At 40.3% G+C, this 27,716-nt stretch overlaps 1 protein-coding gene across 1 annotated transcript in view; it reads right to left on the bottom strand.

The window, feature by feature from the left end:
* cpne5a (copine Va) overlaps positions 1-27,716 on the bottom strand; it is a 56,623-nt gene that overhangs the window by 5,621 nt on the left and 23,286 nt on the right. The window contains exons 7-16 of the mRNA XM_028409539.1: positions 20,996-21,059; positions 17,159-17,262; positions 16,814-16,918; positions 14,821-14,862; positions 14,487-14,562; positions 12,830-12,883; positions 12,260-12,321; positions 3,374-3,420; positions 2,632-2,813; positions 1,608-1,735 (exon numbers count right to left, since the gene is read on the bottom strand). Coding sequence (XP_028265340.1) covers positions 1,608-1,735; positions 2,632-2,813; positions 3,374-3,420; positions 12,260-12,321; positions 12,830-12,883; positions 14,487-14,562; positions 14,821-14,862; positions 16,814-16,918; positions 17,159-17,262; positions 20,996-21,059 — 864 coding nt within the window. The remainder of the gene's footprint in view (positions 1-1,607; positions 1,736-2,631; positions 2,814-3,373; positions 3,421-12,259; positions 12,322-12,829; positions 12,884-14,486; positions 14,563-14,820; positions 14,863-16,813; positions 16,919-17,158; positions 17,263-20,995; positions 21,060-27,716) is intronic.

The raw sequence follows: 27,716 nt of genomic DNA, 5'->3' as shown, positions 1-27,716 counted from the left end.
GATGAGCATGAGCTGGAGAAAAGCAGCAGATCATCATCAGAGACAGGGACAGGTCAGAGGTGAGCCCTGACTCTCCCTGTCTGCCTGGTAAATCTGACCGGGAGGTGCTGACATTTTAAAGGTAGAGAATGCCCGGGCAGTGACAACAGCAGGAGTGATGACTGGTGTTTAGGAGATTAAAGAGACATTAGTCTTCCTCAGCTGCCTTACAACAACAAAGGCCACACACTGGGGACAGCTGAGAGCCCTCTTTCATGCTCTATTCTTTATTATGGATTTCTACACAGATGAGCACACAGAGCTGGTTTATTTAAAATGTTACCTTCCACCTCTGAACTGCTACATCAGCTCTTTGCTTGTGATGCATACACATGCTTAAAAGAAATGTGTGCTCAGCATAAAGTAATGGTCTGTTTCTAGTCATCTATATAGACATAATCTTTTCATCGCACATTTTAAATAACCTATTTTACTTAGTCTGTGTGGGATCTGTCTGAACAAATGATTTTACAGAACCTGTTGTAAAACTGTGAAAATGTCATTTTATGAACACATCTCCAACTCTTTTAACTGAGGCTATTCACTATTTATTCTCATGATATGAGATTTTTATTGGATATAAAATCCTTTTAAGACTTTTATTCATCAATAAATTTTTATTCCTTGAAATTCAAAAAAGGGGTCTGTGGGGGGGCCGTTTTCTAGTTTCCAGTCTGTTGGTGGATTTATAAATGTATTTAAGCAGCAGATTGTAATTTCAGTTTTCACATCATAATCTTCAGCTTTTCCCAGTCAGAATTGTCAGATCTGTCACATGAATCATGGTGAAATTCCTCCTCCCACAGCTCTACAAGGAGAGATTTCTCTCAGTGTGACACCGGCCCCCCCAAAAAATCTAAATAACGTGAGACTTTAAAAGAAAGCATTGTAATATTTGACAACGCCCTCCTAAATCCTCCATCAGTCATTAACCTCAATCATTGTGTGTCGCATATTTAAACCCCCACTTTTCTGTACAAATGTACTTTTGCAGTACTCAGAATGTTTTAAAACATTTTTCATTCACATACACACAGTCATTGTGTGCCATACAGTTTCAGATTCATTGTTTTGCCTAAGGACACTTTGGCATGTGGTGTGACCAGTGAACTACCAACTGTGCAGTGACTACGAGTCTCATCTTGTAGTCACTGCACGTGTCGAACCGATATTGATACAGATTTTGTGGTGTCCCATTTACTGTAAAGCTTATTTATTAAAATGTTCGACTCATTAGTACGTGTCATAAAAAGCCACATGACATGAATCCATTTAGCAGCCGTGCACCTGTTAATCCACCTCACATTCACCACCTAAGACATCTAGAAAACAACATAGCAACATTTCTATACATGCCTAATTAGCACTTCTATTCATCTCAGTCAGGCAGCTGATTGTTTATTTTGCCTTCATTAGTTCTGCTCTATTCACAGAGAACCCATCACTCACTGAGTTAATACCTCTGATGATGTTGCTGCCGCTGAAGATTATTTACACTGGTTTTCAAAGAAAGGGCGACTGTAAGGGCTGTAATATATATTGACTAGGACAGATATTTGTGTTTGTACCTTGCCACATGGTTAACAACAGGAGCAAAGTTGGTGGGTCCATACAGCTGAACCGTCTTAAGGCTTTGATGGTAAGCTTCAAGGATCCCCTCCATGCCGTTACAGTAGGGGTTCTCAATGTTTCCATTCTGGAAGAAAAAAACAACAAAACATGACAAAAACTACAAATAAGGCAGTCAGAGTTGCAGGTTTTTACATGTCTTAGCAGACATACTTCAAAAAGATTGACATTTAATAAGCTGGCATCCCATCTGGATTTTTACATTAAACTATCAAGCTGTGCAGAAGAGAAACTGCTCCTGATGCACTGTGGCACAGAACATTATTGGAAGTCATGCATTGCTCCCGCTGCCCCCCATACGGTGAGAGCCCTCCTGTCTCTGTTGCAAACAGCTTCGACTGCAGCTCGCACAGTTAGATAATGGTTTGAGTAGAAGTGACATGATGCTCCGCTCACACTCAGTGCAGCAGTGATGCTCTCTCAAGCACCACAGATGCTTCTCTGTCATAAAATACAGTGCTGCATGGAGTCGAGCTGTATAACCAAACTGTAAAAGAAATATTTCACCCAAGACTGTAACTTTACTTTTATACCGACGACGGCATGAAAGAATGAGGCTTCAATTATATGGTGAGATGAATCTTAATTTGCACATTTTAATGGAAACACGGAGTGATGCAGACGTTACCCTGTAGACACACTCCTCATTAGGCTGTACTATGCAGCAGCCAGAGTACATTAGCTGGCTGAGAGAAGCTAAATTGATTTAAGAATCCTTCAGCCTTACAGAACCTAATTTGCACTATAAAAGGTAAATGAAATTCTCTCTGAATTATGCATGTCAGAGGTGTAGCTGCATTTATCTCAAAATGCACACATCCATGTGGCACATAAGTACATGTTTACACATGGAGAGGATATAAAGCTCTGTTGGGCGGACACATATCAACTTCACATTAACTTTATGAACTGTGATGTTGTATTACAACCTCAGAGTCTAAAATAATCCTATACTTTACTCACCAGTGGAAACTCATGGGAAACCCTCCCATCTGGAGGTAGCTTAGCACCAAATCCCAGGGCTGGAAACATCTTATCACTGTCATAGTCCTGGATGATCTCTCCAACAGCCTTTAGGGCCATGGCATAGGCATTCATCTGGTATGGGTTCATGTAGTGTAGAGAAGTGGACTGGGATGGATTTCCTTTCGAGACAAAAGGAGTCGGAGTCAGTGATGCAAACCATTAGACTGAGAGCAAACTGACAGCTGGAGCAGGAGAAACATGAGGAGACCAAAACTAAATTGGACGTTTTGAATCAAAGATGGGGCTTGATGAAGCTATAGCTGCCTCATTATTGTAAGAATTGTGCCAGGAATTAAACATGTGACATCCCAAAGTTTTAAATGATCATTTTATGAGCAAAGAAAGTTTTCAAGTATGGGACGTGTAATTAGAAAAACTGCACACATCCACATATCCTCACAGCTGATTCCTGACAGAACCTACTAACTGTCCTTTCCTGTGGCTGTAGCTCTCAACATGGTGGATTCCTTTGTGTTGTATGTTTTACTGAATACAGCATTTCATTTTTTGTAGTGGTCTTTGCTGTGTTTTGCACATGATAATGTTCAGCATGTGAAAAATGGTTAAACAATGAAAAAGACAGAAAACTTCAGCACCTCTTTGTTTCATGGAAATGCCATAGTCATACATCAGGTGACAAATGGAGGCAGAGCAGGCTAAATGTGGTCCAAACACTTACCATTTGATGCGGTGAAATCAATGGCCACTGTGAAGTGAATCTGAGTCCTGCAACAGATGAACGGGGGAAAAGGATGCTGTTAACAATAGAGAGGCAGGAAAACTCAGAGCTACGATAAATGAAGCTCTTCCAGGTTTCAGCTCTCTGCTCTGTGTCTCATCTCAGAAGAGGTGTCACAAAACTAAACCCCTAACAGTGTTAATAATACACCTTCACAGATGACTTTCACAGCTGCGCAACTTTTGCAACATGGGGTCTAATCTGGCTTTTATTATCCAATTTAAAAACATGGAAAGAAATACATAATGCAATACATTATTCATTGTGTTTTGATCTGTAAAAACAGTCGTCCTTAAAATATTTAGCACTGTGGCAAGGCCACAAACACAAAATCCAGAAAAAAACAATGGCACAGTAATTTCTCTAAAGGTTTCCACAAACACATAATGATTTGCTGCAGCTGGCTTAATGATAATTGAGAAAGGAAGGAGGCAGAGCTCCAAATAAAAAAACACAAATAAATTCCACAAGAGCTGTTTTAACTATTTACCATGTTTTGTTATACTTAACACCACCTTCCATCATATATTGTCTTTATATAATTTGAATTTCCACTCAAGGAATTCAGTTTTAAAAAAACACAAAAACAACTACTTACTATTTTTTATTCATGAGCTCATAATGATGCCAAAAACTTGAAAGGAAACTAAACATGACCTAACTATTCTCTGCCAGATTTGTCTGTTTCCCAAGAGAGGCAAATGAAGAGTGAAGGGAAGGGGAGTGCAGATCAAAGTGTGTGCTCTTTCATTGTGATTAACACTGATTGCCTCTTCCTGACTTCACCTCCACTCAGAAATCCCCACAAGCACAGTATTGGAGATAATAGCGGCTTCCTCTAGGGGAGACTCTGACCCCAGCTCATTAATCAGCATTGAGCTGGACAGCTCAGCTGACAAAGGGGAATTGTTGCATGCTGCCTCATTTTGAAGGTCTGTGCTGATTTCTGTGGCTAGTTTTGAATATTTGGCTAGTAAAGCAAAGTGGTGAGTTTGAATGGAGGCTGAGTACAGGACAGCCGGAAGTCACACATGGGAACTGTCAGTCGGTTAATTAACCACTGTGATGATCAGGTTGTTATCTTTCTAAAATGTCCCATTTCTGATATGTATTGGTAAAATTAACAGTGCATTCTATCAAAGCCTAAACCATTTCTGCCTGTAATCAACAGGATTAAACTCATATTTGAGGCTCAGGTGGAGGTAAGGATGTGGAGATTGGATTGGTGGATGGGGACGGTGATTATTCTGCCCTCCATTACAGGGGGAGTATTTGTTTTCTTTCTTTTCTTTCCAAGTAAAAAGTTTGTTTTATGTTTTTTTTTTTTTGCTGAAATGGCATCACAGACCATCAACCTTTACCACAAACCGCCTCTAACCAAACACTTCCATTTGATATTTTATTTTCCTTTATAAGAGGAGACGTGTGTGGAGGAAGATGACTCATTACGTGCTTGTAAAGTTCAAATCTTTGAGTGATTATGCTGAAAGTCAATCAGTTAGCAAGTCAGTAATTTTTGTGGTTTTTCTGTTTTAGGTAATTGAACCCAAATCTCATGTCAGTACCGTCTGAGAGACCACAGTGGTGATGGGTGTATTTGAACTTTTCTAAATACCAACCTGATTTGTCACCTTCAGACTATGACTTCAAGGTCCAGACAGAACTCAGTAGTGTCCATTTGCTTCCTTTAGGTCACAAACTTATCAGTCATCCATCATATATGTAGGTATAGAAGGAAAATACTTCTCTAAACTAATGATTCTCCAACCTTCTATACTTCGTTTTTGTTTGTGTCCTACTTACTTCCTGTCCCTCTGTTTCACTCTAGTGTTTGGTTGATTGGCTGTTTAATGCTTACGCACAGCAGGGATTAGTTTAAGAGCTATGCACAAATTATTTTCAGCTTATGAAATCAATGTGGATAAGTGTTTGACTGATGGTGCAGTTTTGTCAGATTTATAGATCTTTTTTGTTAATAACCACTGGCCGGTCTTGAGGTGTCATTTTCATCCTTGCTATCATCACATCTATATTTCTTGAGTGCAGGTATTTTTTCTGTCATTTCTCATTATTTAGACTCTTCTCAAAGTGATGTTTTGCTCAATAATCAAATGAATGCATCCTCATCATCACTTACAATTGACCAGGAGATAATAAATCTGACACGCAGGCTTCTACAGGGCCTCATACGATCTGCCTGTTCTGATGGAGTACAAATCCATCAGAACAGGCAGTGCTATAATTCTCTATGGGCTGTACTGTGTCCTTCTATATCACTGCTCAAGTTTTGTTCTTAGCTGAAATGACAGCTCTGCCACCAGTCTGTGCATCACCTTGAATTACTGCAATGGTTTAAAATAGGTACAAATACAACAGTGTCATGTTGACTTTCCCCTTCCAGTTACACAGACACCATATGGCAGGAGTCTTTGTAATATGAAATGCCTGCAGTCTAGGCAATCTGGACAGATTGAAATACTCTATGTAATGTAAAGCAGTGCGACAAAGAATGCACCAAAGCTTCATCTAAAATCCCATTTAGATCAACAGGACTGGCACAAGGTAAAACTACAGCAGTGCCTCCTTCCCATACATTTGCAACAGGTGTCTGTATTAGTTTATCTATTTATATCTATTATTGCAAGCTTGAAGCACCTCACTGTATATCCGACAAATGATGAAGCTCTGAGTATTATATCTCTGCCTGAATGTACAGATTAAATCATTAATTTTATTTGTGTACAAAACATGTAGAAAAATGCAGACTGTAGCCCTACATAATGCCCGCAGGCTGCAACTGAACAGATTTAACCGAATATCCTGATTAAAACAGGTCCATGTTTTACAGGGCACAATTTTCATATCTGCAACAAATTTCTTTAATTAATATAAAAAAACTCAATGGCTTACTGTTTGTTGGGTAGTAAAATAAAGGTCAGGTAGTTCCATATTCTATATGTGATGAAAACTACTGTGACAGTTTATAGTGGTGATGATTCCCTTTATAAACCTGAACTGTGTCATACATAAATTCAAAGTGATGTGTGACACAAAGACACAACGAAGCACAAAAACTATTTCTAAAATCATTTAAAAAATTTGCAAAGCTTCACAAATGCATAAACCATGATGCATAAACCAAACTATGATGCCTGTGTTAGAACAAATTAAAAAAAAATCACTGTGGATCATTTAACAAGACGATGAAGAAAAGAAATTGTAGATTCATGCGTGGTGCAATGTTGCAGTAGGACCACAAATGTAAGATAAATCAAACAAAGAGGCAACACTATCACTTTCTACCATTTCAAAACAACAGGATATTTTTGGATGAAACTATTAAACCTTAATAAGATTTCCACACGGGCCATTACACGGGCGATCTCACTGCAGATTTCATTTAAAAGAAACATTTCAACATGTGATGAAAAGAATATAAATCTTTCATTAGCCCAGCTGAATCACAGCAATATGTGGCTTTTGGACTTTAATTACCTCTATTTGACTGTATCTCTGGCCCAACTGAAGGTTAATGAAAATTAATGAAAAACCAATTCACTGTGAAACCAGTGTGGATGCAATGGTGGATCGGGAGAAGAAATTGCTTTTTCCCCTCCGCTTCAGAAATCATCTAAAATGCATTGTGTTAGTTATCACTTTTTAGAAAGGGAGCAGTACAGCAAACACACACGGAAGAAGAAAAATCAATAAGAGAGATCTAAAATATCCAAACTGAGATCAGTTTTATACAGCCTGCTGCTCAGGCTCCTACTCATATGTCCCATCATCTGTCTGAATGACAGTGTTGGCTGGCATTTAGATACTTTTTCAGTTATTTCTTTAAAAATACATTTTAATAAGTTGAGAAAAACTAATGTCCATTTCACCCGACAGATGCCAAGACTGATCGAAACTTTAAGACTCACACCTAAATGTATAAAACTTTAAAGGTACGTATAGTGGTGGTGATTTTACATATAAACAAGGGTCTGTCAAATTCACACAATGTCAGTCAGTGGCAGGAGAATCTCTTTGTATTTGGCCTTAGCAGTTTTAAATCTGTTGTGACATTTCTGCACTACCAAGCTGAAGAGGAGGGCAACGGTAGCCACAGAAATAGGCCACAGTAAAGAGAAGAACGGTGGAGCCAGCTAGTCCCCTTTTCATTTTGAGAAAATATTTAACTCATTAGTATATCAGATAACTCAAACACCACTGACATCAATGCTGAGATGTGGGCTGGTATTGCTGGGTAACCCATGGACAGGCCTGGTGTTAGTTCCATCACATTCTGTGTCTAACAGAGGTTTGTTCCCCTGTATGTACTTTTCTAACATGTATTATATGGTAGCTTTAAACATTTAAAGGTAAAATGCAGACATAACAATTGGATTCATTCTAGTAAAAATATATTTCTGCAGAACATTTGTGTTTTTGCACACATATCTCAGTATAATTCTGAGCTGCTCATTGTCTTTGGTGCCCTGCAAAGAATTAAAATAGAACCAAGATCTTGCAATTAGTGAAAACTTCATTGGTCCTCTGACAGCACAAGCTGCATGTTTGATTGTCCCACTGGGCCAAATCAGTGCTAATAATCGTCTTTGTTAAAGAGTTAAGGATATAGGAGGTTACAGGTTTTACATATTGGGGGTGTTGTGAAACTTTTTCACACAGCAAGAGTTATTAATCACAATATATAAACAAACCCAAGTTAAGACTGTGCAGATGGCTCAAGGTTTTCCAGTTTAATTGACCAAATCACCAGCTACTTTTCCTGAAGTCTCTCCAGATAAACATTGTGAGTCTGTTGTGTCATTTTCTGGAGATACAGTTAATCTTTCCCATCATGGATAAGCATCACGCACACTGTTTCATCCCTTCACTGCCGGCTCTAGTAATCTTGTTTATTTTCTTCATCAGTCTGTCATGCAATCTGCTCTAAGCTTACAATCTGTTAACTGCAATATCTCTCATCTTATTTATTTTTTCATTTTATTATTTGATCAATTGGTCACTTAGTGATGTGGACAAGTCCTGCAGACTTTGTTTGCTTTTTGACACATTTGACAAAGTACTTAATCTTTGAAACAGTACCTATTTATAAAAGTATTCAAAAAATGAGTAGAAAGAACTACTGGGAGTAATTTGTTAACAACTTTCCTGTATACAATTTCCTTCAAGATATTTTAGGTGTTCCTCCCATTACATTCCAATAGGATTCAACTCATTCCATTACCCCCTGTTTATTATTCTGTCCTTTGGTGGATTTCCTCAGGACCATTATCCTGTTGAAAGGTCCACAGCAGCTATCAGACAGATGGTCTCACATCTTCAGACCCTCTTTGATATGATGCAGAATTCATAGTTAAATCAGTGACTGCAAGCTGCCCACTAAATAAGTGTAGCAGCCACAAAATATGCCAAACATGTCAGCTGGAACTGTGACCAAACAATCCTTTGTTTTGTCTGTCCAAAGAAGAATCTTCCAGAACGTCTGGGCTTTGCCTAACAAACGGACAACTGACTGTAACTTGCTGTCATGCTGAAGATTAATTAACATTTTAAGTCATTAATTTGAATATATTAACAGTGTGGTTACACATTCAAATAGTCTGTAGTTCCCATGAGATGAAACATGGTTTTGAAGAAACATTCTGCAGTGAAATCGGCCGTCAGAGGACATGTGAGTAGATTTCTGGCTGTAGAAGTGTTTCATTGTAGGGACATTTATTCATTAAAATAATTTGTGTGATTGATTTGGCGATTTACTTTTAATATATCATTTTTAAATTTATTTTGTCAGCTCAGTCTTACGGCAGCCAGAATACCTCTCTGTTGTTGTATGTTTGGCTCTCCAGAGACAAATTGGCACAAAAAGTCAACTTGCAAATCAACTTACAAAGATAAAGCAGTAACAGAGAGATAGCCTTGTCTGACAGCACACAGAGAAGGAGATAGGAGGAAGAAATATTGACCATCCTTCATAACTGTCATTTGATGGTATCTTCTATCAAATATGTCTTATCTCTGTAGCTCCTTTTTCATATACAAGGACTTCCATTGTTGGGAGAACTTCTCAAACGTAATGGAGACAAAGACGACACAGAGCAGGAGCAGCTGTCTGTAATCATGTAAAAGGCCTAAAGACAAACAAAACAATTTGTACAATTGTTTCTTCCAAAACTTTATATTCTTTTAAACTGTTGTTAAAGTAATAGTCCTTGTCATCCACCTCTCTTCCTGGCATGGCACTGGAACCACAACAGAGAGCTGATGAGATTTTAACACTTTTAAATGTCTGTAACGATGAAACACAACTCTGCATAATGCTTCCCTCCCCACACTGGGTCACATTAATTAATGGCATAATCATTGAGAAGATGATTAAAAGCACTTTTAACTTTCTCATACTCCGATATGTATTAGAGGCTCAATATCAGTCTGATTTTGGTGTACTGAATTTAAATTACAAAGGTAAACACAATCAGTGCTACTTCTGATTATCATTACAATCAAACACCTAGATCAGAATGAAGCTAATTCGCATTGAAATTTCTCTACTTTGAACAAAACCTTTTCTTTACGTGTTTGCTCACTATTTTGAGTTCAGGATGTGTACCTCCTGAGCAGGTGGGTGTCAGTCAGTGTTTCTTTCAGTTTCATCAAAATTGCCACTGTGAAGACTAAGCAAACTAAGTTTTTTATCCCAAAGGACCAAGGATCTATAAATACATAGTTTACTGTTAAAAAAGAGGGCATGGTGCCTGCTCAGGAACTCCAGCAGCAGTGTGTCCCGGTAAAACTTCAGTGGAAACTAAAGACATCTCACTGCATCAAACATTTGTTCATAATCATACATCATCATCCTTCTGACTTCTGATGACTGAATGAAGTGAAGAAACCACTGTTGTGAGCAAACCAAGATGTGAATGTAGTCACTTGTAGTTATGTACATGCCCCATTATGAGCAAAGTCTCTCCTATTTAGGTTACTGCAAAATCGTTTATTTGGGTTTCTGTGAATAATATAAATGCTGTTAATTTGCATTAAAACAAGTAAACACATATATAAACATCTTTTTTGTAACCCTTCTGTTTGCCAGCTTTCCCTGCAGTGTTTTAAGGACAAATTATATCACAGGTGCACAAGTAGAAAAGGTAAAAATAAGAGGCTGTGTGTGCTGAATGTGTGTCTGTCTATGTGAGCTGCAGAGAGACCAGCAGGACAGATCTGGGACACTCAGCCATCAGTAGCAAAGCAGCAGAAAACTGAAATCAGGGCAGCCCCTGATCCACTGAGGAACATCCCATATGTGACAGGTTGCCTGCCCTTAATTAAGCTCTCAGATCCCCTCCATATTTTATCACAACCATTCATATTCATTCACTCTGTAGCTGTGCCTCTGGACATGAGGGTCTCCTTTGACACCACACTTTACTCAATGTGGAAAATTCAAGGCCACTCAATAACCGCAGTCAATAACACAGAAGAAAAAAATGGATGGGTGCTTGTAGTGCAATGGACAGAAAGGGAGACAGGATGAGTCAGGGGAGCTGAAGTAATGCATTTAAAGCTCCTGCATTAAATCTCACAGTACTGATTTTCTACCTTATTTCCATGTATTAGTCACAGTGATGGCACGTCTACAGTGCCCACAGGACTCCCTGTTCTCTGTACTGCTGTTCAAAGTTAACTCTTACTATTGATGAATATCAGAAAACCACATTTATGCATTGCGGTGAGACTACAGAAAGCTAAGTATGGTTCTTTCACTGCCATGAGGTGGATGACTTTTCTGAAAATGCAGCCACTAAAGTTTATGACCTTTTCCTTTGCTGAGATAAAGGCAAGAAAGGCGGGATGGCATCCAACAAATGTCCACTAGCCCACTGTAATGCCTCTTAGAAACATCAAAACATGCCAAAATACAGCAAAGGCAGACAGATTATCACTATTCACCAGTCAGCAGCAACACTATCTACCATAATAAACACTGGGAGATAAAATATGTGGCAATGAGTTTCTAAATGGACTGTTTTTCTTGATTTCTACAGACCAGCATAGATGTGAGTGACAACAGGGAGCCGGAAACCTCTTTAAAGATAAACAGGCATTGCCAACAGGGACAAGAGGCTTGTGGCCACTACAGTTATTACATAGCTGCTAAAAGGCACCAAGCAGAGCTCCTGTTGTGTCTGTCAGGCTGGCAGAAATGTTTTAGAGGAGCTGGTATTGTATTAAAACAGGCAGAGAGTACAAATGAAAGACTCCTCTGTAATTTAAAATGATTAATGGTAATGATGTGCACTGACACTGACTCCACCTTTATTAAATTTGGGTTTAATTACATTTAATGTTAATCTTCCTGGTAAGATACTTCTGTATTCAATGTCAGGTGAAACACAAACTCTGTTCTCAGAAGCTAATGGCATGGACATGAAGGCCCCCTGGAGAATATAGGGAAATATACAGTGATTCTAAGTTTAGCTAATTTAATTTAAATAGTGCATAAGCATATAATGATGTAACTACCACGTAAAACACTGTAAGCCTGAGGTCAGGAAGAGAGCACACATTACCTCCACACACACTTCACATTGGCGTGCATATTGTGATAATTCAGGAGTGTTAGCAAAGATGGCAGAAGGTGATGTCATCACACTGAGCTTCAAAACTGCTCTTCAGAAGGTTTGTCCTTTTATACTTATGGTGTGTGTTTAAAATGCGTGTTAAGGGTGTGAAAAGAGAACATGTAAACATGTTGTAAATGTAATAGAAGCAGGTTGTGTACATAAACATTTTACAATCACATCATGGACTTACCCCCCTTTGATGTAATCCAGGAAGGTGTGCTCTGACTCCACGTTGAATGACAACAAGGACACCTGAGGGGGAAAAAGTCCCAAATAATTAACTCATGCTTGGTAATTAAGGAAAAGTAAATCTACACATTAACACTGACCTCTAAGCTAACCACCCACTAAGTGACTTATCCATGCAGAATGATGTTGTTATGACAATCACTGAATATCGGTGTGGCTGCACACTGATGGATGATCAGTGTCACATATTTTAATTACAGATTCACATCACACAGCATGAGCTATAACAAAGCTGCAGCTATTCTTCACCGAAAGGACACAGACAAGAGTGCCTTTATGTGTTTCTACAGACTTCAACCCCATCTGAGTTTACGAGAACGTTTTCCTATCTACTTAAATTCACTGTCTGGATCATAGGCTGTGAGACTGGGAATGGAACAAAAACATTTAACAGAGCTGAACTGCCTCATGCAATCCACTTAGTGGAAACGTCCTGATGCATGCAAAAGGCGAGGGGTTAGTAGTGTGAGTGCACCAGGAGATTTGCTCTTATCTCACATCTTAGACTCACCGTCCCAGAGTTGATGTATCTCTTTTTCTTTATTTTCTTCTTGGCATTCACCACCTGGTATGGAGGCAGAATAGAAACCAAGGATAATGATAATGTAAACTTGCAGCACAGTTCTTCTCATCCACCCTTGGGTGAGTAATAAAAACATCTTTGTCCTCCTCCTCCATGTCTGTAAGCGTAATCGAGCACAGGGAGTGAATCCATAACTGCAATAGGTGAGAATGAGATACCATTGATCATGCCTAGCGGCAAAACACAGATTACAGATTATTCAGAGGGATTTTTATAAGCACCTAAACTGTGCTGTACAGTTTAAAAGCACATTGGCAAGCTCGAGGGCAGTAAAACACATATCCCATATCTCAGCCCTGTTATGAATCAAGTTATGTACAATGAATGAATAACACTGTGCGCAAATCCACACAATTTTGTTTAATGTGAAGGAGGAGACGCATAAGAAACCTGAGGGATTTCAGCACTGCTGCTTTTAAAAGAAAGTTTCATTTAAAACTTGCAGCCAAAACATGCATCCAGCAAGGTCAAGTATCTCTACTGCTCATTCTACAGGCCTGGAGAACATAAAGCCCTAGCCTGGAGGAAACTGTGCGAATAAAAAAAGTATAAGACAGCCCATTTTCTTTTATTCTCTCTCCACTCTATGCGTCCATTCTGCTGCTGTGCTTTCTAAAGCTACTGTTCAACTTGAAAGATGATGCTTCATAGCACCATGGCAATCACTCGGCCGTGTTCACATTATGTTACAAAGACATCACTTCCAATTACGCTAACCTCTGTTAGCATTAGCCTGCTGTCGTCTCAACTCATACAGCTAATGTTTGCAAGCTATGTGCATGTCAGATTGAATGTGCAGAAATCTGCAAAGAGCCGAACACTGCGGCCTGTGACCTATTCAAATTCTTTATTTGTCAGCGGAGAAAAGGTGGCTCTACATTCACATTCTGGATGCTGATCCAAGGTCACTGATCTGGGAACAATCTGCTGTATTTCATTTTTAAAATACAGAATGGTTTGAAGGGTAATGGATGCACTTCCTTCTGCCATGTCAGCAGTGTGAAAGTGCAGCTCTGCATGCCACTCACTCCAACCTGTCCCATCATCCCTTTCCTTGCTCACTTTCTTTATCGGCCTTGTTTCTTTCCTTAGGCCATCTCCATGACTAATTCAGAAGCTAATGTAATATGGCAAGTGTTTTAATGAGCAGGGACCAACAGGGACCCAACACCGCCAGCAAAAGCAATATCTAATCTGGCCTTCCCAAAAACCTCTAATCAGCTGCACAGTTCTGATGCATTTCCATTTGTATTCTCTCCACAGAAGCGCCATTCCTCAGCTGGTCTGCTGCACCACTTAACCTCTCAGATGTTTACTGCTGGGTAGGGCCAGGACAGACAGAAGGGGCTAGCTGTTCAATCTTAAACACTCTCAATTTGGCTCAAACAAGCAAGACCTGAAGATTTTCCTGTCATTAAATGAGACCTTGCTGAGCCAAAGGATGCTGCTCTTAAACAGAAGCAGGGTTCTCACACTGGCACTTAGAAATGGAGCTTATGTTTGTTTTTGTGTTAAGAAAAATTCATTTTGTGGTAAAACTGCATCCACAGACACTGAGCGCACTAATGGTGTTATCCCCACTCACCTCATACACGTTTAGCTGGTTCTGACCCCTGCATAACTCCTTGTAGCTTGTTGTGAATTCACCAATAAAATCATGACTAGGAAAGACGAGAAAAAAAATAAACTGCATTAATCATTTAGATACAGTTGATACAACAGAGGAATGATGAAATTTGCTGGAGGCATGAACCATCACTTTAAGGGCAGACAAACTGACTACTGATAAGAAACAGAAAAAAATTTCTGAATGATTCTGATTCTAATTCAGACAATAAAACCTATGCAGAAAAAGTCATCGGTGCTTTATAAATATTTTATAAATTTGTATAATTGTCTAGTGTGTATGCATCCTTTACCTCCCGTCTCTGTCCCAGTCATACACCTCCACCTTGATCGTCCTGTCAAACACACCAAAAGAGAGGAAAAGATGTGAGCTTCAACCGAAATGTGGTTGAGAAAAAACTTCACAAAAAAGCATTTCTGAAGGGATGCAGCGAAAAACAAGCTATTAAATTAAATTAAGTGAAGGCTGAATTAAATTAATTAGAAAGTCTGCTTTGTGCTTTGCATAAAGGGGATGCACACATCTTTCTGAATATCTAATAATGGTATCAAAACTTTGTTAGGTCTTAGATGGTGCAGCATACTGAGACTGGTAAGGTCAATGCCAACATTTAACAAAGCTTATTTAATTTCTGTCTACTTCAGTTACATAACAATAAAGTAACTTTTCCAATCAAGTTGATAATTGACTTAAATAAATTGTTTATAACAGGGTCTACATGTCTCACACAGAAGACAGTGGGTTGACAGAGTTGGAGCATGGGGAAAGTACATAAAGATAGAAGTAACCTCTTGGGAGACAGCATATTTTCTGAAATAAGTTGGAAAACCAAATACACAGCCTGGAAGAAATCACTGAGAATGAGGGAAGTGCTTCCTCTTTTCTTCTGGATCTGATGGAAAGATGAGTGGCTTGCAACCCCCCACCCCCACCCACCTCCTATTCTGCCTTTATATACTGTCAATCTTGTGTCAGTTGGTCCAGGAGGAGGCTGGGTGATGGAGGGCTGCCCTGTTATCCTGACCTGAACCCATTCTGTCTCCACTTTTCCAACACATAACAAATATGTGTAGAGAAAGTTGTACTGTTAAAACTTGCTGTAGTCAATATCTACATAAAAGTGTAACATAACCAGAAAAAAAGATGAAAGGTTTCTGGCAGTCTTGACTGAGAGAAAAAAAAACTGCTTTGACACTCAGGGCCCTTCGGGGCAGATGATTCCCCAAAGATAAGTTAACATGAAAATAAAGATCAGGGTCACAGGCAGCACTATGACACGTTCTTATCTCTCAGTTCTGATATTGATTTAATTGAAGTTCATGGCCCCTGTGCGTGTTTGAGTGGAAATGGCAGAGATATCAATTTGTGATCACTATCGAAGCCAGATGATTACAAGAGATTTATCGGATTCACATGAAGCTAAGAGACGTGACTGAGAGGCCGCAAAATCACCATGATCAAAAGTGCCAAAGCTTCTGAATCACTGAACTTGAGCTGAGCATCAAAACCAGGCCAGACTAAGAACTGGATCAAAAGAATGGAAATTTAAAGGGCTTGGCTTTGCTGTATAGATCTTGGAAATAAAGAATGTTGAAAATTACAACACAGCAAACTGTGGACATTTGACAATAAAGTAATCAAGAAGCCTTAAATTGGCATAGATATTTCTTATCATCAAAATGATGAAAGGGAATTGGGTGTCTTTCATGCTTCTGCTCCATCTGTCTGACCCAATTAGCCTCTCTGGGCAGGTAAGCAGAGATGGAATAGAAGCAAAAACCCTTTGTTGGCACTCAGTGTGGTGGAGTGAACGAGGTTTGATGACTACATGCTTCCACGTTATCTGCATCTACACACTTTCATGCTTATGCACATACACATAGCAGGGCTCCTCTGTTCTTCCAGCCACCCATCAACATGTATAGGGCAACATGTACAGGCACTCTCCCTGCCCACAGGTAAAACTCTTCCTGCTCTTCAGGAGTCCTGTGAGGCCCTTTGCTCCACAGATGAGACAGAAGATGCCACTGGAGCATCTTCTGTGCTCTGAAAGGCTCTCACTGGAAGTGGGCAAATCAATGTACAGCTGGGCACGTAGTCAGAGACAAGCCTGTAATAATTATCTATTTCAGCAGAAGATAAAATAACAGTAAAAAATCAATTTTGTCTAAATCTGACACACTGATCCATTCTGAAATACATACAGCCATATTGAAACACTGAATGTGTTCACACACTGAGAGTGTGCATGAGCTCAGAAGACTGTACATCACCATTCAACCCACCTGTCATAGTCTCCGTTGCACAGTGCTCTGACAGGGATAGAGAAGGGCTGCCAAACAGGATTCAGAGTGTTCTTCACCACCTCGGTCTTGTGACAGATGGTGAACCTGTAGATGCAGGTCAACAGGGATTTAACATCCAAACACACACACAACTTCACACAACAGTGTGATTACAGCTTTGGGACCACATCTGCATGAAAGCATCAGTATGCAGCTCAGACTTCAAGAGGTCTCAAGTCTAATTCACTTGACCTTGCTTCTCTTCCTCTTAGATCTTCATGCACAACCACGATGCTTTGATAAGCTAAAATGAAAAAGCTGCTTAGAAGTAGAAGACAAACTCACGTGCCGTCCTCATTACTTCTGTAGAAGACCATGAAGGGGTCTGATTTTCCAAAGAAGTCCTTTTTATCCAGTTTGTTGGCACAGAATTGCATGGTGGCATAATCCTACAGACAGAGGAAAAGAACAAAAAAGTGGAAAGACAAAAAAAGTAAAGGACATTGTAAATCCATGCTCCAGCCTCTGTTTGCCTCCTGTTGTTTGTTTATACATGCTGTGTGCCAAGATATAAAAGCACTGAAGCACCAAATAAAAGCAAGTGCTGACTGAATTCTAATAAGAGGAGAGCGAAACCAACCAGTGGGCTCTGTGTTTCCAAACCCTGCAAATGCATTCATTACCATTTCTTTATTATGCAACTCCTGCATTGCACAGTGTGGATGGGATAAGGGATATGAAATTGAAAATACCTTGTTGTGCTGAATATAATAATAGTAACAATGTGAGGAACTATGCATGGGCACAGAAATGGATTCTAAAACCCTGCACATGGAGTGAGATGGGGGGCTGTATACAAAAAAAGGATGTGGAGGCTATGAGTGCAGCTAATGATACATTAGAAAGGCTGGTATTATCATAATTATACTCATTTAGGCAGCTTTTCAATGTGCACTGCCATTTCAAAGACAATGAGCGTGCCCCATAATGCTCTTGATTCGAGATGGACTCCCTGTGGTCAAGGTATTAGTCGACACTGAACAATAATGAGGCTCCATAGTGGGCACAGTGGACAGGTAAATGTCCACATCAGAAGAACCTCTGTATCTGCCACAGCTTTCACCTTAATGCTTCTTTATAGGAGTCTCCTGACTGAACATTATGCAAATAAAGAATCTAATCATCAGACATTTAGAGGTTTCAACTGGCAAAGAGAAAAGCTGCTTTTACCCTGGCTGCTCCTCCAGGCTTTTAGGTTTTTGAAGCGCCTCTATTAGATCTGAATCAGCATGGTGCTGGGCGGGACCTATATCGATTGCTTTGACCCACATCAGTGTGGTGCACTATGCCTCTGACCTGGCTCTCTAACCCCCATCACAATACTTTATGCCTCAGACACACAGACACAAAGCCCAGACCTGCCACTATTTTTGATAATGATTTACAGTATTCTCCTTAAAGTAAAATTTTGTTTCTAACCAACGTCTTGATAACTTGGGAAAGTACAGAGCTGATTAAACAGTCAGTGGTGGCAGCTAAATGGGCTGCTGCATATCTATTTTCATTTCCTGCTATCATTTTACTACTGTTATTATCTATCCAGTCTCCAATAGAGGTGGAGAGCATGTTAATGGAAATTTTCCAATTTGTATATTTGGATATGGATCTGCCAAGTTACAGAGCCATCTGCTGCATATTTTGTACATAAAGTGTGTCAAGCCCTAGCTGGCTTATCACATAATTTTCTGAATTCCCATTTGGTTCATTTAAAAAAAAATCAAGAAATCATGGTAAAATACTTTGCTTAGGTCAGTTATCCAAGCCCTTATAAATAGAACCATCCAGTAACTGTTCTGCTTAACCCATGACACAGCCTCTACAATTACAACACAGTGCCTTAGGCCTTCATTAGGCACAGATAACACATACCCACTCCGGTGCCTTGCAGTGTTCCCTCATTAAGTGGAGAAAAGGCAGAACATTCATTTCAGCCACTGAGCTTTAGGAGCAGCAGGGGAATACTGAGTGCAGCCTGCACCTTTCTTCCCATTTCCCTGCTCCACAAAGATATCGCTGCATGGGGTAAGTGGCTGAGCAATGCACTCTGTCACTTTCAAAAAGTGGGACTGGGGTTTCAAAGAAACACAATGTGATGCAGGCAAAATTTGAATTTATGTAATATATATAAATAAAAATATATAATATAAGCTGACGACATCCTGGGGAACACAAGACTGTGAGTGAATCACCAAATGAATCATGAGCCAAAGGATTACATGAAGCAGAAATGAACACAGCTCCTCTGTATGCTGTGCGCATCACTCCATTCATACTTGTGTTTGTTTATTACTGTAAACCTCAGGTGAGGGATTTTTGTCAAAGGAAGGATCAGTTATACATATGCACAAACTGAATGGTTGGTTACTCAGTGCCAGCTGGAACAGACTCCAGGACCGTGCTTGTGATGCAGCCATTATACCTGTGTGCTTCAACCACATGAACAGAAGTAATTAATCATGTTGGATTTGAGTCTTGATTTTTGAGTTTATTGAGTCTTTAGGTTCATCGTGTACAAGTCCCCTATACAGAACAATCCTGCTTATTCCATAAACCACACAACTGTGGTGTACAGGTGTCAGATGTAAATTGCTGTGTGGCTTACTCAGATTTAAATCAGCTAGAACTGCAGCTGTTCCATGAGGAAAGTCTGAAATTGAGCCAGTCCCTGCTCAGTAGTCATATGTGACAAAGATAACCACAGCCAAGAGGAAGCCTTTGATCCATGCAGAGGCTGCTGCTCTCTCTAATTATACCTGGCAAATCCACCACCAGGTGAGAGCCAACCCACCTCTCAGTTAACAGCCCCTGCAGAACTACCTCAGCCCATTCCCACTCTGCTGGTCTCAGTTTCCAAAACAAGAGCTGCAGTGTTTACCTCGGGCGAAGCAGCATCTCGGCTGCCTCCATTTATTGGTCACAGGTGGATTATAGAATAAACACCATCCAGATGGGTGGTAGCGTTCCCAAACTGCTATAATTCATAAACTTGTGCTGACAGCACTGTCTTCAGAGTCCTCTATAGTCTTTTCTTTCACCGTTTTTTTCCTCAGACCATTCAGAGTTCAATGCTGTGTAAACAGTGCAGGTCTGAAGTGACATGTCAAGTCTGTGTATCTCTAATTGAGCTTGGTAGAAAGGAAATGATCATTTGCATTTATATTGTTAAATCGCTTGTTGAAGTGGTGCTTTGCAGCGATAGTGCTTACTCCTATCATCACAGCTCCGACGCACCTGATGACTCACAGCAGCCCTTCAGTGACTGGGAGTCCTGACTCTTCAATCCAGCATGACAGAATCTGTAATGGTTATCTTGGCAGTTTCATTATCATCATGGCTTACCTGCCTCACCTGAACAGGAGGCTTTTTATTCGGAATAAACAATGAAGTCAATAAAACTACAAAAACATATCAGGTACAAGCACTATTAAGTGCTAACTACATATGACAAGAAGGTACAAATCCTTAAATCATTGCTAAAATATATGAAGATATCATAAAACATTTACACAGAAGCTCAAAGGCTCACTGTGCAGCCTCTGAGGGAGGCCAGTTGTTCTGGCCAATAAGTCTTGCTACTTTCTCCTGCTTCACTGGCAGCAGTATAATGTGATTATTTACTATCTTCATTTAGCAGTGTGGAGAGAAAGCAAATGGGCATTAGTGGACACAGGTTATTAACGCACACTCATGGATTAACACTCCACACATCGGAGCGAGTGTCCGCATTAGTGATTGGAATGCAGGCGGTCTCATTAAATAGCCATTCAAACTCATAGCATACGCACTATGTACACAATTTCCAAATGACAAACGCAATAGCAAAGCAACACAGCGTATCCCGCCTGTTTAATGGGGACATTTATGATACAATATATCTTACTGAAGTCAAGGATATTAAACATCCCACTTCACTTCAGCAGGCGTGTGGACATTGCTAAACATGCATTATGCACCAATTCCCTGCCACACACACAATTTTACCGTCAGAATATATCAATTAAACGATGTGTTGTTGTTAAAGAGCCTAAATCAAATTAGAAAAGTGACTGAACACAGCAAAACATTTATTCTGAAACATAAACGTAAACAAATTAAAAAGGTATCAATTGTGATTTGACTTACTCTGCAGTTTCCCAGCTCCTCGGCAGACAAGATAATGGTTCCACATTTCTTTCCAGGTATGCCGCTGTGTAAACAAACAAACATATCCATCACTCTTCCAACACAAAAACAATAACAGTGATTCACATAGATACCTTTAATTGTTGGTTGCTTGGCAATAAAAAGCATGTTGCTTTTCGCAAAACCTCATCTTCAGCAGGAAAACAATGAATACAGTGCATATAAATTCAACTTATATGGTAGCCAAGTAAATGTTAGAGGAGCAGCAGCATGGGGTACACACCAGCTTCCTAAGGTGTCTAGAGGAATTCTTTAGTCACTGTGCATCCGTTTCACACTTAGTACTTCAAACTTCATCTGTCATATTTGGATTTGCAGGCATTCAACCAAGAACACCTGAGAACATATTGCACAAGTCAACCAAAGTTACCAACAGACGACACTCTCCCCAGAATAAAGTGTGTCTGGGTGCTTACATAAAGAGAGGCCTAGAGGTTTACTTTAAACTTCTTTTTGCTTTTTTGCATTTAAGTGTTCACTATGCAAGAATAAACAATGTGGCAATGTTACTTTAGTGTGTCTGCTCTAATGAGCAGTTATGTTTTGTAAACTTTAAGTGAATAAAACAAGTTCCAAATGAAAGCCCTTGAGTTCTTTGGTACAATGTGGAATAAAACTGCTGAGACACAACCCCTCTGATCCCCTGTGCCTGCACAACACTGAGGCTTTAAAGCTCGGCAGGTCTGCGGTTGTTTACCACCAATTCCTGCTCCAGCAGATGATCAAGACATATCGCAGCATAGGTTCCCTGCGTGTCTGTGTTTCTGTACACCATCTCTTCAGTAACTTGCCATTCCAGTGGCTCTAACAAAAACAGAGACAGTGTTTCTGCAGAGTTTGCCCTAAATGTTATTTGGCTGTATTTTTTGAAGCGGAACAAAATGAGATTTTTTTTTCAAATATCAGCAACTCTCAGCATCCACTGAAGCTGTGAGGAGAAGGCAGAGCCCATTCCACCCAACACAGGCCAGGACTCCATATCTACTTCCCAATCATACAGCAGCACTCCAGCTGCAGAGGTTCCTGTCATCTTTCCGGATAAAGAAGGAAATTACACGAGAGTCCTGCTGTGCCCTTAGCTGGAGACCAATCATTAGAAGGTCACACATGCTGCAGATCCTCATCAAGCTGTGGCAGCTGATCTGAATGTCAGTAATACCAGGTTCCATACTGCTAAACTAGAGACAGTCATGTGAATACAGCAGCAAATGCTTGCATTATTAACCAAGTCATCTAAAACATGAAGCTGCAGTGACTGAACTGTCAGCACTGGATGATGCAGGGCAGCCTATTAGGAGCTACAGCGTTGTTCCTCTTTATCTGCCTGTGCAGGAAGTGTTTGTGTTGTTTTTAAGACATATGGTATGTGCTGTTTCCATTAACCTCTTTCACAGACCTGTAACACATACACCACAATGCTCCATAAAAGCACAGCCTCTGACGTACCATCTTTGATCGCTACCGCAATATAAATTCACTGACCAAAGCATCCAAGCGCAACTGCTGCAGAGCCTTTAATGAGGCAAAACATGAAATGAAGCCATCACACTTTCAGAGGGCAGCCTCCCTTCGTTCTCAGGCTCTATCTTAAAGGTCCCTGGAGACCAGTCTCAAGGTGAATTAACTGTCCTTGAATTATTGATGCTTCACTCCAAGTCACCACCATGCAGTTTGATAACGGCTCAAAGAGCCAGTAAAGCCATCACCAATGAGGTCAGTAAACGCTGCACACGCCGCAGGTCAAATTCTCTCACTGAGGTTACAATAATGACAGATACACCTATAAAACTGGGAAACGACATCTATTGATTGGTAAAATATCGGGTCCAGACACGATAAAATGCACCACTCTGCTCTAATCTCTGCTGTGGGGAGGCAAGCAGGTACCAAAAGGGCAATGGTCTTTTAAATTAAGCATGCATTATTGAGTGTGGCATTTTCTCTGACAATGACTAGTTAACATGAGGAGCAAGCGAGCACTGAATGGATAAATACAGTTCCTGTCAATTATCTGTGGCACATGACTTCCTTTTGCTCAGACTTTATTTCGCTTCTATACTTGAATGTGACTGCTGCTGATGTGAAGTGTGCTGCATCAAGAAGGCTCATTCTATAAGCACTCACTCACTGACAGTTTCTCAGTGAGAAAAAAGCTTTGATGATGAAATTATGTGAAATGCGTTTCTGTGGTCCTCCTTCCTGTAATATCTGCAATGAACAAGGTCTACAGTCAGACTGCTGTAGGGAACTGACAGAATTTAATGAGCTGGTCATGTAAATGAGTGTTACATCTGTAACATTTGAATATTTATATCACAACATCCCGCTATTTTGTGATGTTTCGGCCAATCTCCAGCTAAACAACGCAGTGTGACAGCTTCAATATTTCAAGTTACATCATCATGCATGTATATTATGCATGCAAATACAAAGCGGAGCAACAATAGAGAAAAGGATTTGGCATTTAGGGCGGGTGATTGATAAGTTGTGGGTCAAGCTGGTGCAGTCCAACAATAACTTTTTAGTATTTCTGTCTTCTTTGTGGACCGCTGATGTCAAAAGTGGCATATGACCCCTATTATACATTGACAAGATTGCAACAGTACAATAGATGACACTACAGTACACAGCCACTGAGGTCTCTCCCAGGAAAATGTCCACAACAAACTACAACTGTCCAAAATGTCAGTGTTACACGCCGGTATGAGTCTGTGGTGTGTATGTGTGATGCATCTCTTTGTGTCCAGGTACTGTGTGCACTTCCGGTAGAGCAAGCGGATCAAGCGGAGCTGATTCCACTCAGCTCTCATCAGCACGGGTAAGCTGGCTGCGTGCACATGCCCAGGGACAGTGGCTCAACTTGTGGGCACGTTTGCTCTGTCCAGTGGGACGGTGGCGTGATAACCACAGTGCTGCATCTCATTTCGACTTTGTGTTAGCTTTTGTTGTATTGTTCTTTATTTTATTTTGTTTAATAAATTCCATTTATAGTGTCATTTATACCCCTTGTCTCTTCCTCAGCCCCAGAAAACATTATTGTTGCTTCCCTTCATCCCCTGGACTAACTAAGGAACATAACAGGCAGCTCACTGGTTCCTGAAACTCCTTAGGCCTGAAAGAAAAATCTTTCATTTTTGAGATGAATCCTGTGAGATTTCTCCAGCAGTGTGTAACTTGTAGCCATGCATTAGACATTGGTGCAACCAGAAATGAAAGAACACACTAATCTCTGGGTAAGTAGTTATAATACTGGACACCAGTCACAATGTGCCATTAATTATAGTTTCTTACAGGCTTCAATGGGTAATGGACACACAAGGTTCCATATGGTCCTGACCAATCCAACAGTGGTCCATGACCACGTCAACAGTGGTCCATGACGTGTATTGATGTTGCCTAAAAACCTCACCAGACTTAATATCAAGTAAAATTAGCATTGTCTCTGCCATTCTTCCCTGTCAACAGAAACCCAGAGGATCAAACAAAATTTATGAAGAAAACAGACAAGCAGACAGAACTGTAACAGGCCCTGTACTGTAGCACAGTGGCTTCCTTAACTGAGAGAGAGGTGGAAGGAAGCCGTGCCTTGCTCTTCACACTGAAACAGAGTTAGCCACAGCCATCTTGACAGATCTCCTGTTTGATCAGCTGAATGGAAAGAGATCAAGCAGCATATTTCAGCATCACTACAATTACTTGGCCAAAGTTTCTGACACTGCAGAATACAAATGAGGATACTGGGCCTCTTTCTTTGCCAGGGGAGAGTGCATTTGAGTCCTTTATTCCTCTAACAAACAAGCATCAGAGATTATTGTGCATGACACACTGTATTATGGATATTCAGGCTCAATGTATAGGCTCTATAATTTCCCATTTAGAGGCAGTTGCTGTCATGAAATGGTGATTCACATTTCCTGTATTCTCCATTGCATATCAGTGCACAGGTGGGTTGGATGGAGGCTGGTGAGATTAAAGTCCAAAGAGGGGGAAGGAAGCAATTGTTGATGCCATTCACATTAGGCCATTAGGATGAGGAATGGTCTTGATATTTAACAATGCAGCAACGTGTCATGCATATGAAAGTGAGGAGGCGTTATCTGCTCTACAACATGAGTGAGAGCCACAGAGGAAGATTTTTTTTTTCACTGCAGTTGTTTCAGGGTGGGTCTAATATTTTGTTCCTATGAGACTGCAGTGATATTGTGCTAAGAGGAGTGTTACATCGCAACTTCACACCTAAAGAGGCAAGAAAATTTGAACATATTATTTTGGAAGATTTAATACAAATACAGCAAAAGAGAGAGAAGGTGAGAAAAGTCATTTTCACAGAACAAAAGAATATTTATTTAGTAGATTAGGTCAGTGAATGGGGTGGGGTCCTGTCACATTTACAACCTAAGCTAGTTTGGGTTGACTCAAAGACCAACAAGGAGGGAAGGCAGACCAACAGATGACCTGGCTTTGTGCCACAGTAAATGTTTGGGGCATTGGGCAAATCATAGTTGAACAGAATTAGACAAGGCTGCCAAAACTCTGTGTGGGTTCAAATGGGATTATACCACTAATCCCCTTGATCTTCATACACCGATAAGCATCCATAATCCCTCACCTCACCAGGATTAAAAAAAAAGGATGAAAACTGCACTGGCTAATTCAAAAGGACACCAGAACACCTCCTGTAGAGCAGTTCTCAGAAAGGAGATGCATCCTACTGCTGCTGCAAGACGAGCTGGTGTTTGTGTTAGAAGGAGGTAGCTACAGGCGACCTATGCTGAGTTCTTTGAAGCTTTGTTAAAATGAGCACAAAGCAAGTAAATAGGGCAAGAAATGTGGTGCAGAAAAATGTCAGCTGGATATAATAAAAACCACCAAGAGGAAAGGATGTGTTACCTATGTCATCCTTTATTGCATATATATAACTGTGTGACCTACTCAGTGTTATGGGCACCACTGCTGTATAATGACCGCAACCTCACTAAATGAAATGAATCCTATTGTTGATGCACTGTCTAATTATAAACACTAAAAATAAAACTGGATGTCATTTATTAGATTGTGGTGGTGTAATGAGACAAATTACATACATTACTGCGAAGGCTTTAATTACAGTACCAATGTCTGATTTATTGTGGTTCTAAATAAATGTGCTTTCCATCAACCACCTGCAAGACTGAAATGGCTTGTTTTGACGATAAAGACAGGACTGGGAGAAGCTGTCAATCAGAAGCAAACTTTCTCTCTTGGCAAAAAAGAAAAACTGTTCAAAGTCATGACAGCGAGTTCGCTGCAATTCCTGCATTCTCACCTGCCAACAACAGAGGCCCTACGTTAGAGAACATAACAAGCCCATTTCAATTTCCCCTTGGCAAGAACAGAACATCCCTTTCTGCGAGAGGCCAAAAGAGATGCCCAGTTCTCTTCTCACATTCACAAAGTAAGTTGTGTTTTATCCCACTTCCTCACTGGAGGTGTGTGACATCAACTCACATCTGATGCTCTTCCACTTTATCCCTGCAGGAGGCCCCGATGTGGAAGGCATCCTGCATGGAGATCAAGGGTCACATCACTGCTTTTTTGAAGTTGTCCTTCCTGTGTCATTGCAAGAGGTCAGTCAGTGCTCATATGAAGGTTTTGGTCAGCATGGACAATAGAATTGTGAGGTTATTGCAGATTCTGCCAGCTCACCAGATGTAGGTGTCTCTTTTAGCTCCAATGATAGCAGAGCTCAGGTTTGGCAACAGCACAGCAGTATACTAGACTGTCTCTGGCCTCCTATCCTTTGCAGCTAACCTTACTATTGAACATAGATCCAGAGTCAGCCTCCACTGAACTGAAGATATGTTCGAAATTAGTGGGCCCAAAAACTGTGCATTCTGTGTCAGCCTCAAAGAAAAGAGTTGCTGGCAGGGATTTACTAGTAGTGACATATGTAGTGGCAGAAGTATTACCAGGAGCTGTATCTGCATTCATTATCAAAATGGCAACACCTAGATATTAAGAGACATCTCATTGCATGAGTACTTTTACTTTTAATGATTAAGTAAATTTAAAAGTAAGTACTTAAGACTTTCACTTACGTAGGATTGTTGATGTAGCACTTCTACTTTTACTTAAGTACATATCTTGGTGGGTAATTGTACTTTTACTTTTTTAAGTACCAAGCTTCAGTACTTCCTCCACCACTGGCAGTGGGTCCCACTGACCTCCTCTGTGTTTGCAATCTGCATGCTTACAAATTGTTTTCAGCTGCTAGAAAAGATCAACTACATCAAGGGTTTTAAAAATAGAGCAGCAGGGCCTTTCTCTTCTTTGCAGCAGGTACTGCCTGTGGTCATGACAGAAATGAACACTGCCTGCTTAGACTCCAAATCAAAGCAGCTAGGCGTACCTGAGTAAAAACCTCTGCTGCCCTTGCTTGCTCTTGCACCTGAAGCCTGTGAAAACAAAAATCTATTCCCTTATTATCAACAGACCTTTAAAATCCAATACTTAACAAAGTCAACTGTTAAATTTTTTTTTCTGATTTTATGTGGCACAGGAGTCCTTGAGAGCTAGACACTTAGCAATCCAGCTAACAAATCAACTGAATGTGTGTGAATGCCAGGTGCGTTGCTGAGCAGGGAGGCTTTCTGCTTCTGAACCAAAATGGTACCTAATAAAT

This window comes from Parambassis ranga, chromosome 7 (genome assembly GCF_900634625.1).
Source record: "Parambassis ranga chromosome 7, fParRan2.1, whole genome shotgun sequence".
NCBI lineage: Eukaryota > Metazoa > Chordata > Actinopteri > Ambassidae > Parambassis > Parambassis ranga.
The sequence above is the reverse complement of the archived record's forward strand: the minus strand, read 5'-3'. Positions and strand labels throughout refer to the sequence as shown.